General features: G+C 36.4%; 1 protein-coding gene across 4 annotated transcripts in view; it reads right to left on the reverse strand.

Moving 5' to 3' along the window:
• anks1b (ankyrin repeat and sterile alpha motif domain containing 1B) overlaps positions 1 to 15,545 on the reverse strand; it is a 210,699-nt gene extending 195,154 nt beyond the window's left edge. For 2 of the 4 annotated variants that reach the window (XM_067391990.1, XM_067391989.1), the window contains exon 1: positions 15,073 to 15,545. In XM_067391990.1, coding sequence (XP_067248091.1) covers positions 15,073 to 15,203 — 131 coding nt within the window. In that variant the 5' untranslated portion in view covers positions 15,204 to 15,545. The remainder of the gene's footprint in view (positions 1 to 15,072) is intronic. The other 2 variants (XM_067391988.1, XM_067391991.1) reach the window with 1 other exon arrangement.
• Between the last annotated feature and the right edge of the window lie 1,269 nt (positions 15,546 to 16,814).

The raw sequence follows: 16,814 nt of genomic DNA on the forward strand, positions 1-16,814 counted from the left end.
ACACAGCCAGAGAGTTTCTGAGATTCAGATTGTGTGTGTGACTGGTTAAGAATGGCTCATTTGTTTCAAATGGCCTGAGAGATTAGTCCTCTGTGCTCTATGTGAACCTACTGAATGAAAACAGCACACACACACACACAATAATGGATGAAAAAGGTGCACTAATGTATATATAGGTTATATAGCAGGTTAATTATTCAGCTCTGTGGGTCAAAATTAAATCCTGCTCATTACAAGAGTAAATAATTATGATATCCTGAGATTACAGCAAATAATCATAACCACACTGACCAACTATACTTGCCCATTAACACTAGAACCCAAAAACATTTCTGTAACACAGTCAAGGCAGTGTAAAAACAGAGGAGAACAGTCATATATCACTCTTTAACAGTTCTGAGCACTCTTACAAATCACACAACATTCAGATTTTCCCATGAGTCTCTGTTCCCTTATGTGCAATCACTGACAAATAGCACAAGCACAAGCTATGACCTCGCAGTAAGTGCCAGTCTCCAGATATGTACCCAAAAACAAACACACAGACAAGTAAAGGCAGGAATTTAACTGGGTAATGAGTCTCAAGTAGGCTACTTGAGGTAATGGACACAGAATCAAAGGCTCAAAGCTATTACTTTTATTTAAAAATGTAAAATATTTTTGTAATAACTTTGAATTTAAAAAAATGTATGTTTTAGGAAGCAAGTCAGACTTGTGGAACAAAATATTGTTTAAAATATTTCCTATATACAGTGGGTACAGAAAGTATTCAGACCCCCTTATATTTTTCATTTTTTTTTTTATATTGCAGCCATTTGCTAAAAGCCATTTTTCCTCATTAATGTATACACAGCACCCCATATTGACAGAAAAACACAGAATTGTTGACATTTTTGCAGATTTATTAAAAAAAAAAAAAAACTGAAATATCACATGATCCTAAGTATTCAGTCCATTTGCTGTGACACTCATATATTTAACTCAGGTGCTGTCCATTTCTTCTGATCATCCTTGAGATGGTTCTACACCTCCATTTGAGTCCAGCTGTGTTTGATTATACTGACTGGACTTGATTAGGAAAGCCACACACCTGTCTATATAAGACCTTACAGCTCACAGTGCATGTCAGAGCAAATGAGAATCATGAGGTCAAAGGAACTGCCTGAAGAGCTCAGAGACAGAATTGTGGTAAGGCACAGATCTGGCCAAGGTTACAAAAAAAAATTCTGCCGCACTTAAGGTTCCTAAGAGCACAGTGGCCTCCATAATCCTTAAATGGAAGACGTTTGGGATGACCAGAGCCCTTCCTAGAGCTGGCCGTCCAGCCAAACTGAGCTATCGGGGGAGAAGAGCCTTGGTGAGAGAGGTAAAGAAGAACCCAAAGATCACTGTGGCTGAACTCCAGAGATGTAGACGGGAGATGGGAGAAAGTTGTAGAAAGTCAACCATCACTGCAGCCCACCACCAGTTGGGGCTTTATGGCAGAGTGGCCCGAAGGAAGCCTTTCCTAAGTGCAAGAAACATGAAAGCCCGCCTGAAGGACTCCAAGATGGTGAGAAATAAGATGCTCTGGTCTGATGAGACCAAGATAGAACTTTTTGGCCTTAATTCTAAGCGGTATGTGTGGAGAAAACCAGGCACTGCTCATCACCTGTCCAATACAGTCCCAACAGTGAAGCATGGTGGTGGCAGCATCATGCTGTGGGGGTGTTTTTCAGCTGCAGGGACAGGACGACTGGTTGCAATCGAGGGAAAGATGAAATGGGTCCAAGTACAGGGATATCCTGGACGAAAACCTTCTCCAAAGTGCTCAGGACCTCAGACTGGGCCGAAGGTTTACCTTCCAACAAGACAATGACCCTAAGCACACAGCTAAAATAACGAAGGAGTGGCTTCACAACAACTCCGTGACTGTTCTTGAATGGCCCAGCCAGAGCCCTGACTTAAACCCAATTGAGCATCTCTGGAGAGACCTAAAATGGCTGTCCACCAACGTTAACGAGGATGCCCAAATCCAGGTGTGAAAAACTTGTTGCATCTTTGCCAAAAAGACTCATGGCTGTATTAGATCAAAAGGGTTCTTCTACTAAATACTGAGCAAAGGGTCTGAATACATAGGACCATGTGATATTTCAGTTTTTCTTTTTTAATAAATCTGCAAAAATGTCAACAATTCTGTGTTTTTCTGTCAATATGGGGTGCTGTGTGTACATTAATGAGGAAAAAAATTAACTTAAATGATTTTAGCAAATGGCTGCAATATAACAAAGAGTGAAACATTTCTGAATACTTCTGGATCTGAATACTTTCCGTACCCACTGTATGTCTATTCACTGATTTATGAAACAGTGATTTATAAAATGAGTTAAATAAAATAAAAATGGTGGGTCTGCAAATGTATCGTTCCAACTTCCAATAAAAAATTGCTTTTCCCAGAACTGAGGAAATACATTTGAGTATTCATTTAGTAAGTCAGTGTATCACTGGTCAGATAAAACACTGAATATATAACAAAAAATGTCCTGTGCTATTCTAGGCACTACTACTTCTGACGTAATAACAACATTTCCCATCACACAGATGATCTGAGAGAGTTAGACATCTGTCTTTCCCATAGGCAGAATTTTGTGGTACTGGGAGTAGTCAGAATATATATATATATATATATATATATATATATATATATATATATATATATATATATATATATATATATATATATATATATATATATATATGTACGTTTTTACACCAAATGGATTTTTTTAATAAACATTTCAACACATGTGAATGAACATCTGTGAGAACTATTCCAACATCCTGTGCTTTCTATATTAAGCAATCATTATCAGCATGTGTGTGTGTGACTGAGCTGGACCAGCTCATCTGGAAGGAAATAGCATCATGGGATATTGCGGTAACCCTGGACTGTCATTTTACACACACAACACATCATCATCACTATCAGTAGGACATCCTTTGGCTGTGCACAAACACTGGACTATGATCAAGGCTGCGTAATGTACACAGGACAAGCTCTGAAGCGGAGATACATACATCCGTTTAAACATATGACTCTGCAACTTCCAGGACACACATATACCAAGAGCATGACCAGCTGCTAATGTCAAACTCAATGCTAATTTAGTTACACCAGTAAGCTGGTGTTAACTCAGCTTTAAGTGGATTTTTCTCAGGGACTGAAGCATTCTTCTGTCAAACTGTCCAACTGTATGGGTGTTATTTCATTCCAAAATGAAAAGAAAATTATATTTAGCTTGAAGAAATAGAAGACTATTTTGCATTCTGCCAATGTACATATTTTCAATTGTAAGTACAATTGTAATTGTATGATATATATTCTTATTTTTTCTTTTGATTTTGGGTTGAAATATGGACATTTCTTCATGACACTCAGTCGGAAAAGGCTTCCAAGAACATGTGTGTGTATATATCAAGAAAAAGAGGAGGAAGGAGTGATAGAGTGTGAGGGAGGAATAGAGTAATTGAGCTCTCTTTGCACCCGTTGTCTTTCTCTTCTGTTTGGCAGGCAGTGCTGACCAGGCCTCTAATGGGACTGTAAGCTGAGTCTTAGGTTCAATCAGGAGGGAACGAGTGAGAGAAGCTGATCAATACTACTGTGGAAGCCCTGCTACCAATGGCATTGAGATCCTAACTGAAAAGAGAGAGAGGTAAGAAAGGAAGAGTGGAAAGAGAAGAGGGATTGAAAGATAAGATGGGGGATTTGTAAAAGACAAGAGACAAAATAGAGGAGAGGGACTTTTTTCTGTACACACGTCTTGGCGCCTGGCTGAAGGACTAAATTAGACACATCTTGAGGGGTCTTGTAAAGTGTAATGTGTCCTCACACATACTTCTCTAGATGGAGGGTCAAAGGTCAGTGTTACCATACTTTCTTGCTCCTTGTAAAACATTAAAAACAACCTTACATAAATCCATGGTTTTGCTAATGAGATCCTGTGATTTCGGAATGTCAGATATGCCAGGTATGTAGGTTACACTCAGGAGCATAAATGAGCAACTCAGATTTCTCACCCACAGTGATCTGCAAGTTATTTTTGTAGTATGAACTTGAAAGTACGGTTGAAATTGTGAAAACATGCTGGGTTGTTTCAACCCAAATTTGGGTCAAAAATGGACAAACCATTGTCCATATTTGACCCAAATTTGAGTTGAAACAATCCAGCATTTTTTAGAGTGTTGGGTTGTTTTTCCAGTTTCAGAGGAACACTGGTATTTTCTACCCAAATCTCCATGAAGCCTGCTAATCCAGTGGTCACATGTCTGATCATGTGATTGAGAACTTTCCAAGGGGAAAGACAAGCTATCTGAACCCTAGTACCAGGAGGACACTCATCTAAACAGAACTGTGATGGCCATTCATCAGCACAGAAAACGCCAGGCCATAAGCTACGCTGAGCTAAAGGATGAGGGCCTGAGAGGTTGATTTATGATAGCTTTTCAAACAAAGGGCAAGCATGCTCTGAGGAGTAGAACAATCACTGGCAGGAGCATTACACAGAGCCTAAGCTAATCAAGGCCGCGCTAGCACAGATGGGTTTCCTCCACGGAGCAGTTAGCCTTAACACTTCTTGCCACAGCTTGAAGAGAAACAGCTAAACTGATCAGGGAGCAGGAGGGAAGGCTCTTTAAACCTGTGAAAAGTATTGAGACTGTGAATGATCTTTGCAACAAATGTGTTAACGGGATAACGTGTTGCATGTAACACTTGTTACGTCCCCTGCAAAAACACAGTTTTTGGAACGATACTTCCCGTTATGCAATACTGTTATAAAGCTCTTTTGACCTGTGAAAAGTGTTGAGAGAGTGAGTAATGTTTACAACAAATGTTTTAACTGGATAATGTGTTACATGTAACAAGTGTTACGTCTCCTGCTGAAAAGAATGTTTTGGAAGTTCAGTCCCATTATGCAGTGTTGTTATGAAGCTCTTTTAAATTTAGAAAACCTTAAGACTGATTAATGGTTGCATCAAATTTATTAACAGAATAACGTGTTACATGTAACGCGTGTTACATGTAACGCGTGTTACATGTAACGCGTGTTACATCCCCTGCTGAAAAGAGTATTATTTTGTGAAAGTTAATTCCTATTATGCAATATTGTTATGAAGCTCTTTTAAATTTTAAAAACCTTAAGACTGATTAATGGTTGCATCAAATTTATTAACAGAATAATGTGTTACCTGTAACGTGTGTTACATCCCCTGCTGAAAAGAGTATGTTTTGAATGATAGTTCCCATCATGCAGGATTATTGCTGTTATGAAGCTCTTTTAGCTCTGTTAATTGTTTTTGCAACGAATGTGTTGACGGGATAAAGTGTTACCTGTAACCCATGTTACGTCCCCTGCTGAAAAGAGTATGATTGGGATGATGGTTCCCATCACACAATGCTGTTATTAAGTACTTTAACGTGTTAAAAGCGATGAGACTATGAATGATGTTTGCAACAAATGTGTTAATGGGGTAACATGTTACATGCAACACTTGTTACGCTCCTGCTGAAAAGAGTATTATTTTGTGAAAGTTAATTCCTATTATGCAGTGTTGTTATGAAGCTCTTTTAAATTTTGAAAATCTTAAGACGGATTAATGGTTGCATCAAATTTAATAACAGAATAATGTGTGCATCTAATTTATTAACAGAATAACATGTTACATGTAATGCGTCTTACGTCCCCTGCTGAAAAGAGTATGTTTTTAATGATGGTTCCCATCATGCAGGATTATTGCTGTTATGAAGCTCTTTTAGCTCTGTTTATGTTTATGTTTGCAATGAATGTATTGAAGGGATAATGTGTTACATGTCAAAAGCGATGAAACTATGGGGTAACGTATGTAATGTGTTATGTCCCCTGCTGAAAAGAGGTTTTTTTTTAGAAGATGGTCCCCATTATGCAGAGTTGTTATAAAGCTCTTCAAACCCATGCAAAGCGTTAAGCGTTGAAATTTGTTAACTGGATACCATGTTACATGTAACGTGTGTTACGGCCCCTGATGAAAAGATTGTGTTTGGATGACGGTTCCTAATATGCAATGCTGTTATACTGGTGTCTCCACTAGGCGTTTTAATTACAGAAATAACATGCTGGTTAGCTAGCTTTATGTTTTCCTGGTGAACATTATGTCTATTCCTTATATTTACTTATTATTCTGTTTATTTTATTTATTTACTGACAAATACAAACATCATCCTTTCTGTGCATGAGCTTTCTCTGATCAAATGTCAATATTAAGGTAGAGTGAGTTTGAAAGTGAAGAAAAAACATATTCCTGATCTGCTCTAAACACAGAAGATCATTGCTAGTATGTTAATGAAACAAATACACGTTACTTTCCATGAAATTCCATTTCAGATGGCATGTTCTCACATCTTCCTCTTATTATCTGATGCAAATTACACAAAAATTACAAGAGCTTTCTGAAATTTGCATATCATTTACATTTATTCATTTAGGGTTGTAGACGTTTTTATCCAAAGCAACTTACAAATGAAGACTTGCAAATGAAGAATTGCACGTGAATGGGACAGCCTGAACAAGTAACTTCCTGGATTATAAGTAGAAAGATTTATCAGTCCACTACAGTGTAATTTTAGTATTATTGATATACTATTAGTATTTTTTAATATTTTGAATTCACTTTTATTTTTATACTTTCAGTTTCCATTTTAATTTAAGTTTTAGTAATTTTGTTTTGTGTTTTTGTCATTTATATTAGTTTTACTTTTTTCTATTTAACTTTAATTTATTGTTATTTCAGGTTCAGTTGTAGTAATTTTAGTACTTCAACATATATTTATTTTATTTCAGTTAGTTGCCAAGGCAACATTTATAATTTACATTGAAGTTTTTTTTTAAGCTTTTTATATTTTATTCCAATAACAACATTGGTCCCCTGGGAAACAAAGTTGTATTACATGGTACAGGGTTGCTACAATAAAAGCTTTTGAGAAAGAATTAAACAGTGGATTTTTCTGGAATTTTGACATTGATTTTTTGAAAGATATTCAATAACTTTGGCTAAATCACTTTGTTTCAAGTAAATGGCATATCCAGCAGCAATAGTTTGCTTTATTTTCTCAATTAGTCTGTGAAATATTCATTCATTTCTTTTGGACGGACAAAAACTCAGCCTGAAACTGTCATCTGTGTTGTATGTGCAAACAATTGCAGAGGCTGTTGATTGAGCTACTTTATCGCTTACTGGTCAATTTTTGTGGTATATTGAATTTCATCGAATCACATAAGATCAAAAAATATGTCTGGCCAATTTACATGACAGTCACAAGGACTTTTTCTGTCTAAATGGGCAATACATAGGCCCTGTTTACACCTGGGATTAAGATGTGTTTTGGTCGATTGGATGTATGTTTTTTTTGTTTTTTTCAGAACATTCAATCTAATGGATAAAATAAGCTCAAGCAATTTACAAATGAATACGCTCAAAGATGACAGAAAAACACAAGAGCATCAACTTTCATTTCTGCTCTGACTGCCGCAAGACCACACTGAACACCGTGAGTGCGTGTTAGAAATCAGGAATGGTGAGAGAACATTGTGCTTGGTACATTTTTCGTATTCATACCAAACTTGGGTCTTCAGCCGACAAAGTTTAAATCTTGTCTGCCTAGTGCGCTTTTCATGTTTACATTAGATCAGTAGGCGGAGAATAGGTCATCTTTTGTGGCTGTTCAAATGCATTCAACCACATGAGCGTTTCCACTACGAAAGCAATCCGGTCGAATGCATTTTCGACTAGCTCTGGAAGTGTTCGAAAGTGGACAAGCTCAAAACATTTTAAACCCTGGCTCTATGAGGCTGGTTTTCAACTGTCTGGTTCTCATGCTGAGTCACTGTGCAAAGTGAAACTTTCTCGGAAAGGGTAATTTTCTTACTCGCCGTCAGAGTGTGATTTATGCAAACTCACACTCAGGCGAGCACTTAGAAGCAGACAGAATGTGTCTCAGACAAACCTGCTCGACACTCCTATAGCATACAAACAGAACACACTCCATTCTCCACAAATCTGACCTTTGACCCCAATACGCCACCCCTTCCTCCCCTGTCCACTCGTCTCTTAATGGATGGTGATATATAAACATCCTCCTCCCTCTTTCTCTCTATCTGAGAACACTCCTCCACACTAGCTGACGGCTGCGCTCCAGACCAGAAGGTTTGGTAACGGTCCATGTTTTTAGTAAGCGGCTCTGACAGTGAAGTGTGCAGGGCTCAGTGTGGTGTTCTCAATGGCACTGCATTCTGTGTCGCTCAGCGGTCTGTTTCTGTGCCTGATAAGACGGGGGATAATGGTGCTGAATGTTTATTTTGATAAACCGCAGGGACATGACGAATCCCTGACTGCCCCAGACCAGCCAAGACAGAAAACAGATGCTAACTGCTCTCTTCATAGTATTAGCAAGTAGGGATGGGTCCTGATGGTTGATTCAATTAGTAAGGTAACCAAGATTTAGGGGCAGTGTCTTAATTAGTGTATTGTGCTTAAGCTGTTAGCCAGTTTGAAATATAAGAATTTATAATCAACAATTTTCTCACCTCATCCACCATCTTGTTTTTTTGTTGTTTTTGTTGTTGTTTTTTTTTACTGAGCTTAAAGCATGCTGGTATTGCCTTTTCTTTGAAAAGTACATGCAATGCTGCCTTAGAATATATTAAGGTATCTTAGAAGGAGACATTATTAACTTAAGCTACAGCTACCTTTTGGAACAACCTTCACACTAGGACTGTGTCTACAAAGCATGATTGACATGCTCAATGACCAGTCAAATTAGACAACAAGGCAATCAGCAAAGTGACTGGTAGCCAAGGGGATCTTGTTTCCGATAAGCAACATCATCATCACAATATCCATCATGCTGAATCAATGCCAGTAAGTGATGCTTTATGTAGGCTATCCATGCTTTTACGACAGAAAATGGGGAGAAAAAAAAAAAAACATTCATACTTAAATATATCCAACTACTGCCTCACAAGTCTGACAGGTATTTTAATACAGAGACAAATAATTGCTATGCAATTTAGTTTATCATTATCATATTAAGCAATGAGCGTATGAATGTAGTATCAATTGAAATCATGTGTTTCTAAGTGCAGTGCTGCCTAATGCAGCATTCACACTGTGTCATTATTGATGGGCTAATCCATTAGCACTATGAGGGCACAAAACATTGATCATACAACAGTGGGTCCCGTCCCCCTTGCGACAGTGTGTACCAGAGGTCAAATCCACAAACCTATGTCATTGGAACATGCTTTATTTGTATGACTATTATCAACGTAGAAATTAGCAGCCTGGGGTGTTTCCAAGAAGACAGCTGTCATCTGCTTTAAGGGACTTTGACAGCATGGATAGAATATCTGAATGACCTACTAATACATTTGCCAAAACGTGCAGTATACAACAGAGAACCCTGCACAGAATACTGTATTCCACAATGCAAGAAGCTCAACAATGAGTAATGAAATAGAAGTGATCACAGCAGGAATTTTAAAAAAAGATAACTTTTTTAATTATAATTGAGGATGCACCGATATTACAGTTCTGTCCGAACAATAATCTGATAGTTATTTTCATATAAAATTTTAGTAATTTAATATTTGTCATATTAATTCGTTAAAATTTTAAGATATTACAATTGCAAACTATTTTGTCTAAATAAAAAATATAGTAATAAATAAAAATAAAATACTAAAAAATAAACCCAGTCACTTTAAATGCTACAAGTGAATTGAGGCATTACAACATTATAATGTATCGTATAAAAATTTATATTCATTTTGAGATTTGCTAAAAATTATATTTACAACCCAAATTCTGGAAAAGTTGGGACGTTTTTTAAATTTGAATAAAATGAAAACTAAAAGACTTTCAAATCACATGAGGCAATATTTTATTCACAATAGAACATAGATAACATAAATGTTTAAAGTGAGAAATTTTACAATTTATGCACAAAATGAGCTCATTTCAAATTTAATGCCTGCTACAGGTCTCAAAAAAGTTGGCACGGGGGCAACAAATGGCTGAAAAAGCAAGAAATTTTGAGAAGATTTAGCTGGGAGGACATCTAACAACTAATTAAGTTAATTGATATCTGTAACATAATTAGCTATAAAAGGGATGTCTTAGAGAGGCAGAGTCTCTCAGAATTAAAGATGAGCAGAGCTGTGAAAGAGTGCATAAAGAGATTGTGGAATACTTTAAAAACAATGTTCCTCAACGTCAAATTGTAAAGGTTTTGCAAATGTCATCATCTACAGCGCCTAACATCATCAAAAGATTCAGAGAAACTGGAGAAATCTCTGTGCGTAAGAGACAAAGCCGAAGACCTTTATTGGATACCTGTGGTCTTCGGGCCCTCAGAAAACACTGAATCACTCATCGGCATGATTGTGTCAATGACATTAATAAATGGTCCCAGGAATACTTCCAGAAACCACTGTCAGTAAACACAATCCGCCGTGCCATCTGCAGATGCCAACTAAAGCTCTATCTTGCAAAAAGGAAGCCATATGTGAACATGGTCGCCGTCGTGTCCTGTGGGCCAAGGCTCATTTAAAATGAACTGTTCCAAAGTGTTCTATGGTCAGACAAGTCCAAATTTGACATTCTTGTTGGAAGTCACGGACGCTATGTCCTCCGGGATAAAAAGGAGGGAGACCTTCCAGCGTGTTATCAGCGTTCAGTTCAAAAGCCAGCATCTTTGATGGTATGGGGGTGCATAAGTGCATACGGTATGGGCAGCTTGCATGTTTTAGAAGGCACTATGAATGCTGAAAGGTATATAAAGGTTTTAGAGCAACATTAAACAAAAAATACGTCAAAGACAACCACGAACTTTTCAGCAGCTATGTTCTATTGTGAATAAAATATTGGCTCATGTGATTTGAAAGTCTTTTAGTTTTCATTTTATTCAAATTTAAAAAAACGTCCTAACTTTTCCGGAATTCGGGTTGTAACTACATTATTAAAGATTAACTTTAAATGAGCGTTAGATAATGGCAAATGTAATCTAAATGCAAAAAAATAGGAGAAATGAGCATGTACAATAAAATATCCAATCATCATTCATTTATCCATACCAATAAAAAAAACTTCCAAGTTTACAAAAGAGCACACTGCACAGAATACAGTATCAAACAATGCAATGCACTCAAGAAATGCATGCATTAAAATTGATTACAGCAGTGATTTTTGACTGATCTGCTAAAAGTTAAGATATTTTTACACAAAATTGAAATAAAAGGATAATAATTGGGATGTACGGATATTAAATTAATATAATTTAATAGAATTATTATATTACATTTTTATAGTGTTAAGATATTAAACATTTATATTTTTATTTAGTGTTTGTTTTATTTTTAAAAAATAAAATACTAACTACTAAAATCAGTTGTTTTAAATGCTACACATGAATTTTGGCATCACACCCTTATAATGTACATTAATATTTTTTATTGTAACAAAATAACTTTTATAGATATATATATATATATATATATATATATATATATATATATATATATATATATATATATATATATATATATATATATATATATATATATATATATATATATATATTATATATATATATATGAACCAAAACCAAACCAAAATTTATTCAGACACCTTGAACATTTCATTCATCATTACAATTTATTCACTATAGTTTAAAAATATGGTAATAAAATATGACAAGATGTCAGAGTTAAACTGTGTCAGAAAAAAATATTCTCACTTATGTCAGAAAACACTTAAGCAAAACATGGTCAGGTCAAATTGTCTGAATAATTTTTGGTTCCAAATTTTTATCAATTGTATGAAGAATTTTTGGATATAATATGACAGTTTATTTTGCTATCCTCACTTACATAAATGAACTATAGTGTCCTGCAACCACTAGTAAAAATATATCAAAAATATCAAAAATGTATGAATAATTTCTGGTTTGACTGTATATATATATATATATATATTATATATATATATATATATATATATAAATAAAATATATATATATATATATATATATATATATATATATATATATATATATAAAATATATATATATATATATATATATATATAAAATATATATATATATATAAAATATATATATAAAATATATATATATATATATATATATATATATAAAATATATATATATATATATATATATAAAATATATATATATATATATATATATATAAAATATATATATATATATATATAAAATATATATATATATAAAATATATATATATATATATATATATATATATATATATATATATATATACATAAAGACTTTATTTATTTTTTAAAGATTATGATTTCCAAGTGGATAACTGGACACCATTCACTTTAATGAGGTCATGTGAATTTAGGAAAAAATAGTTTGAACATGATCACATAATCTCAAATTCTTCAAGTGACCTTTGACCGGTCATAGACCCGCCCTCATTTCCAGATAAGGCCATGTGAATCCTCCCCGGGTGATGCTTCGTCACTAACTGTGACACTGCAGAGCTCTCAGAGATAAAACGACACAACTTCCAGCACCGTGGACAGATGGACAGAGCCAGACCCCGCACTGTACCCCACTGTCCCATTCCTCCAGCCAATAGTCCTGACCCAGTAAGAGAAAAACACAAACACACTTCCCACCTCCCAACCAGATAAACCGCAAGGATCCACCACAAAACAACAGAATATGCCTCCTGTGCCCTAAATTACAGAAGCAGCGAGATTATGTCAGCCGTTTCCTTGGAAAAATGCCGATTACCAGGAAGAGGGATCTTTTGTCCAGGCACACATGTACGGCATTGATTGTACTCGCTGCTCTAACCAGCGAGGTGGCTGATGTCTGAGCCGGGCGGCACACTTCTCTGCTCGATCGGCCTCTCTCGCTCACGAGCTCACACAGACGCAAGCAGGCATGTCGTTCCCAGGTGCCCCTCCCCCCATCTCTGCCTGGCCATTCCCGAAGCATACGTTTCCTTCTCTCTGCTCCACACACTTGTCACTTTACATACTGATGTGGAGATACAGTAGAACATGTTCCTGAGATCATATACTGTACCTGAGAACCATAAACACATGCATGAACAGCTGATAAAACACATCACAGAGGGCAAACCAAGCAACACACACTAGGTACTGGAGAAATCAATCATTACTAACAATACAGAGTGTTAAAGTTTGTTCTAAGATAAAAGAAATGAAGGATTTTGTTCCTTTATGAAGCTTCATTAAACCTCAATTAACCAACTAATTATAATTAACAGCACTCAAAAAATTACAAAAAAAAAAAAAGTTGCTCAGAGGCCATAGCTAATGAGATTGTCCAATATATTTACTCAAAAAATGTCAAATAAAATAAAATAAATAAACAAATAAAACATTTAATAAATAAGTAAGAAAATAAATTCTGAGCTGATTTAAGTTCTCAAAGATATAATTTTTTTATTATGAAAACCCTGATCATTTATCTCTTGAAAATGTTACCAACTTCATTATTTTGTACACTAAATTTTTCATTCATAAACAAAAACGGTTTAAATCTCCATTGTTTTCCATTATTTCTTCTTGAATTAAACTCTCAAATATCATCCCTCAGACTTATACACAACAATGCTTTATGAGTTTATTTGATTTAATTTTAAAACTGCTATTTGTTTATTCTACTTTGTTTATTTGTTGTTATTTGAGATATGAATATGATTTCCCTAATATGCATGTTCTGCAATAAAAAAAGGATAATTACAAAAAAGATTTTTGTCAATATAATGAAAGACAGTGGGGTCCAAAATTGGTCACCTGACCAATCATTGCATGGACAAGAACCACTGAGATATTTTTCAAAATATCTTCTTTTGTGTTCCACAGAAAAAAGTAAGTCAGGTATGAAATGACATGAGGGCGAGTGAACAAAATCTCAGAATGCTCATTTTTGGGTGAACGACCCCTTTAAATATCGATTTAGTCACAAATGTTTCTCCTAAAATGTCTTAGGAGACATAAAAATGAGACATACTGTACTTTAAAAGCTGTCCTTATAATTTGCTGGGGCCTGGGACAACATTTTTATGGGTGGGCTCTACCACTCCTCCACAGGCCCAATGAATAGGCTATATCAGAAAGGACTGTGGTGTGCCCCCCTCATCATGTTTCCGTCCCATTCCCCCCTCTGCTATGTAATGAATGTGGACAGTAGATCACTTGGGAAAATGCCAGAGTTAAAGGGATAGTGCATCCAAAAATGAACATTCTGTCATCATTTACTCACCTTCATGTCGTCCCTAACCTGCACGACTATCTTGGAACGTAAAAAGATATTTTAAAGAATGTTGGTGACCAAACAGTTTTGGTTATACTTCCACTGTGTGGGGAAAAAACAGATATTAAGAAAGTCATACTGGTTTGGAACGAGTAAATGATAACAGAATTTTCATTTCTGAGTGAACTATCCCTTTAATACCATAATCTCAGACTTTTGATTGCAGACTTTGCTGTCTTGGCAAATCTGAGCACAGTTGGAGACATTAAGCTCCCTTCAGAAACTCCAGAGAAGAAGACACATGTGAGATTTTCTCAGAATAAAAGTCTATTAATGATCATTAAGTTGACAAACAACAGCACTCTTTGTACTTGACATTAATGTGGAATAATTTAGGGATAAGTTGTGGAATTCTAAACTGCTTTAATTTGAATCAGACAAATATCTGAATGTCATATCAAAATTTGAGACATGCAGAGCAAAAGAACAGTTGAAACAAAATGTGTCACAACGGTCTCCCATATATCCCGACACACACAGTGTATGAGGGGCGCAGTGGGTCGGGGATGCCTAGAGTGGGTGTGTGTGATGTATTGCATTGCTTAAGCAACTGCAATCTCTCTGTCTGTATTGATAAAAACAGCACAGAACCGGTGGGCTCCCGGAAAGCCCTTTTATCCCACGACACACAGAAATAAACTTGTCCGCTACGGTCTGTTTTCATACCTGAGTAACCCGGGCAGAGGTATGGAGCCGGAGCCCGAGCCCAGCAATCCTTTCTTCCCACTCAAGAGCTTCTCCACCAGCCCCACATTCCCGGTCCGCGCCGCCTCCAGCAGCTCCTGCTCCTTCCCCATCCCGGACACAAGTTTAATCCACGAGAACAAAAACAATCCGGACTGAACGGCGAGGTTTCCTATTAGTATTTCTGCAGCATGTTACCGACAAACAGACGCTCCGCCGTGCGCTGCTGTATGAATAAAGCCGCTAGTCCATACCGGAGCTCAATGATGGAATGATGCACCGGATATTTACTGTATAACACGGTCCCGGTGCAGCTGAGCTGAACGGGAGGATGATGGTCCTCCAGACGGGCCGGTTGCCTGGAGACGCGGGTTAAATCACACTCACAAGCAGCTCTGTCCGTGCGCTCTCGGTCACCGTACACACGCTGTTCTCCTCGCGCGCGCTCTCTCTTTCTCTATGTGTGTGCGCGCGCGCCGTTGTACCGACAGCAGGGCGGCCCAGCATCAGTGTGTCTCTCTTTCGGTTCCTATATGGCAGTCTTTCGCTGCGAGAGCTGCTCTTGCTGGGCGTGGAGTTATTAAAACCGAACACTGTTACTGTAACCTTGTTTTGATTTCATGGGCACACGAGGGGAAAATATATCACATTATAATGTTTACACACTACTATTATACTGTAGTGGAGAGATGGTAATAGTACTAATGGTGATGTACAATGATATTTACAGCAAGGTAATTCAAAAACTATCATGGTAGATGTTGTTGCCTGTCTGTAACTTCATATTCGGGGACAAACATAATCAAGAATCAGGTGCATTTAGCCTACACATGAACAAGAATATGGCATTCATTGTAAATGTTTAATAAATAATAACAAAAAATAAGTACAATGTACTTATTGGGTTCATACTGAATTGCAAAACACTTTTGCTGCTATTGGGGATACGGGTAAGGTTAGGGAAAGCTTTGGTGGTATGGGTAGGTTTAAAGGATGGGTCAACAGTGTGATTATAAATGTAGTTACAGAAATTAATTACAGATGTAATTACATGCAGGTGTTTTTAAAATATAAGTACAATGTAAAACATGTATGTACACAATAAGTGCATTGGATCAAATGATTAATTTAAATGTAAGTACATAATGGTTAAGGCCACTTAATATAAAGTGGGACCAAAAATTCTATGTGAAATGTGCCTTTCTCATACATAATGCACTACATGTTACTATTGTCATAACTGTATTAAGCCAATATTGCAGTTTATAGAAATTGAAAAAAACAAACAAACAGCTTGGCTTCCCAACAAACCGAACATCCCCCTGATGTTAGCAATTGTTTCCAGTCGGTAATTATTTGGGGAACCAAATAATAATGTTCTAGAAACTTTATTTTTAGGTTTTCATTTTACAAGCATCAACTAGAATGATTTGGAAACCAACAAATGTTAGCTTAAAGGGACAGTTCACCCAAAAAATCATTTATTCACCCTCAAGTTGTTCCAAACCTGTACATTTCTTTGTTCTGCTGTACACAAAGGAAGATAGGTCTGCTTGGTTAGGAAGATATTTGGAAGAATCTTTGTACCCAAGCAGATCTCGCCCCCCATTGACTGCCATAGTATTTTGTTCTCTATATGGTAGTAAATGGGGGGCGAGATCTGCTTGGTTAGGAAGATATTTGGAAGAATCTTTGTAGCCAAGCAGATCTCGCCCCCCATTGAC

The sequence above is a fragment of the Chanodichthys erythropterus genome, chromosome 8 (genome assembly GCF_024489055.1).
Source record: "Chanodichthys erythropterus isolate Z2021 chromosome 8, ASM2448905v1, whole genome shotgun sequence".
Taxonomy (NCBI): domain Eukaryota; kingdom Metazoa; phylum Chordata; class Actinopteri; order Cypriniformes; family Xenocyprididae; genus Chanodichthys; species Chanodichthys erythropterus.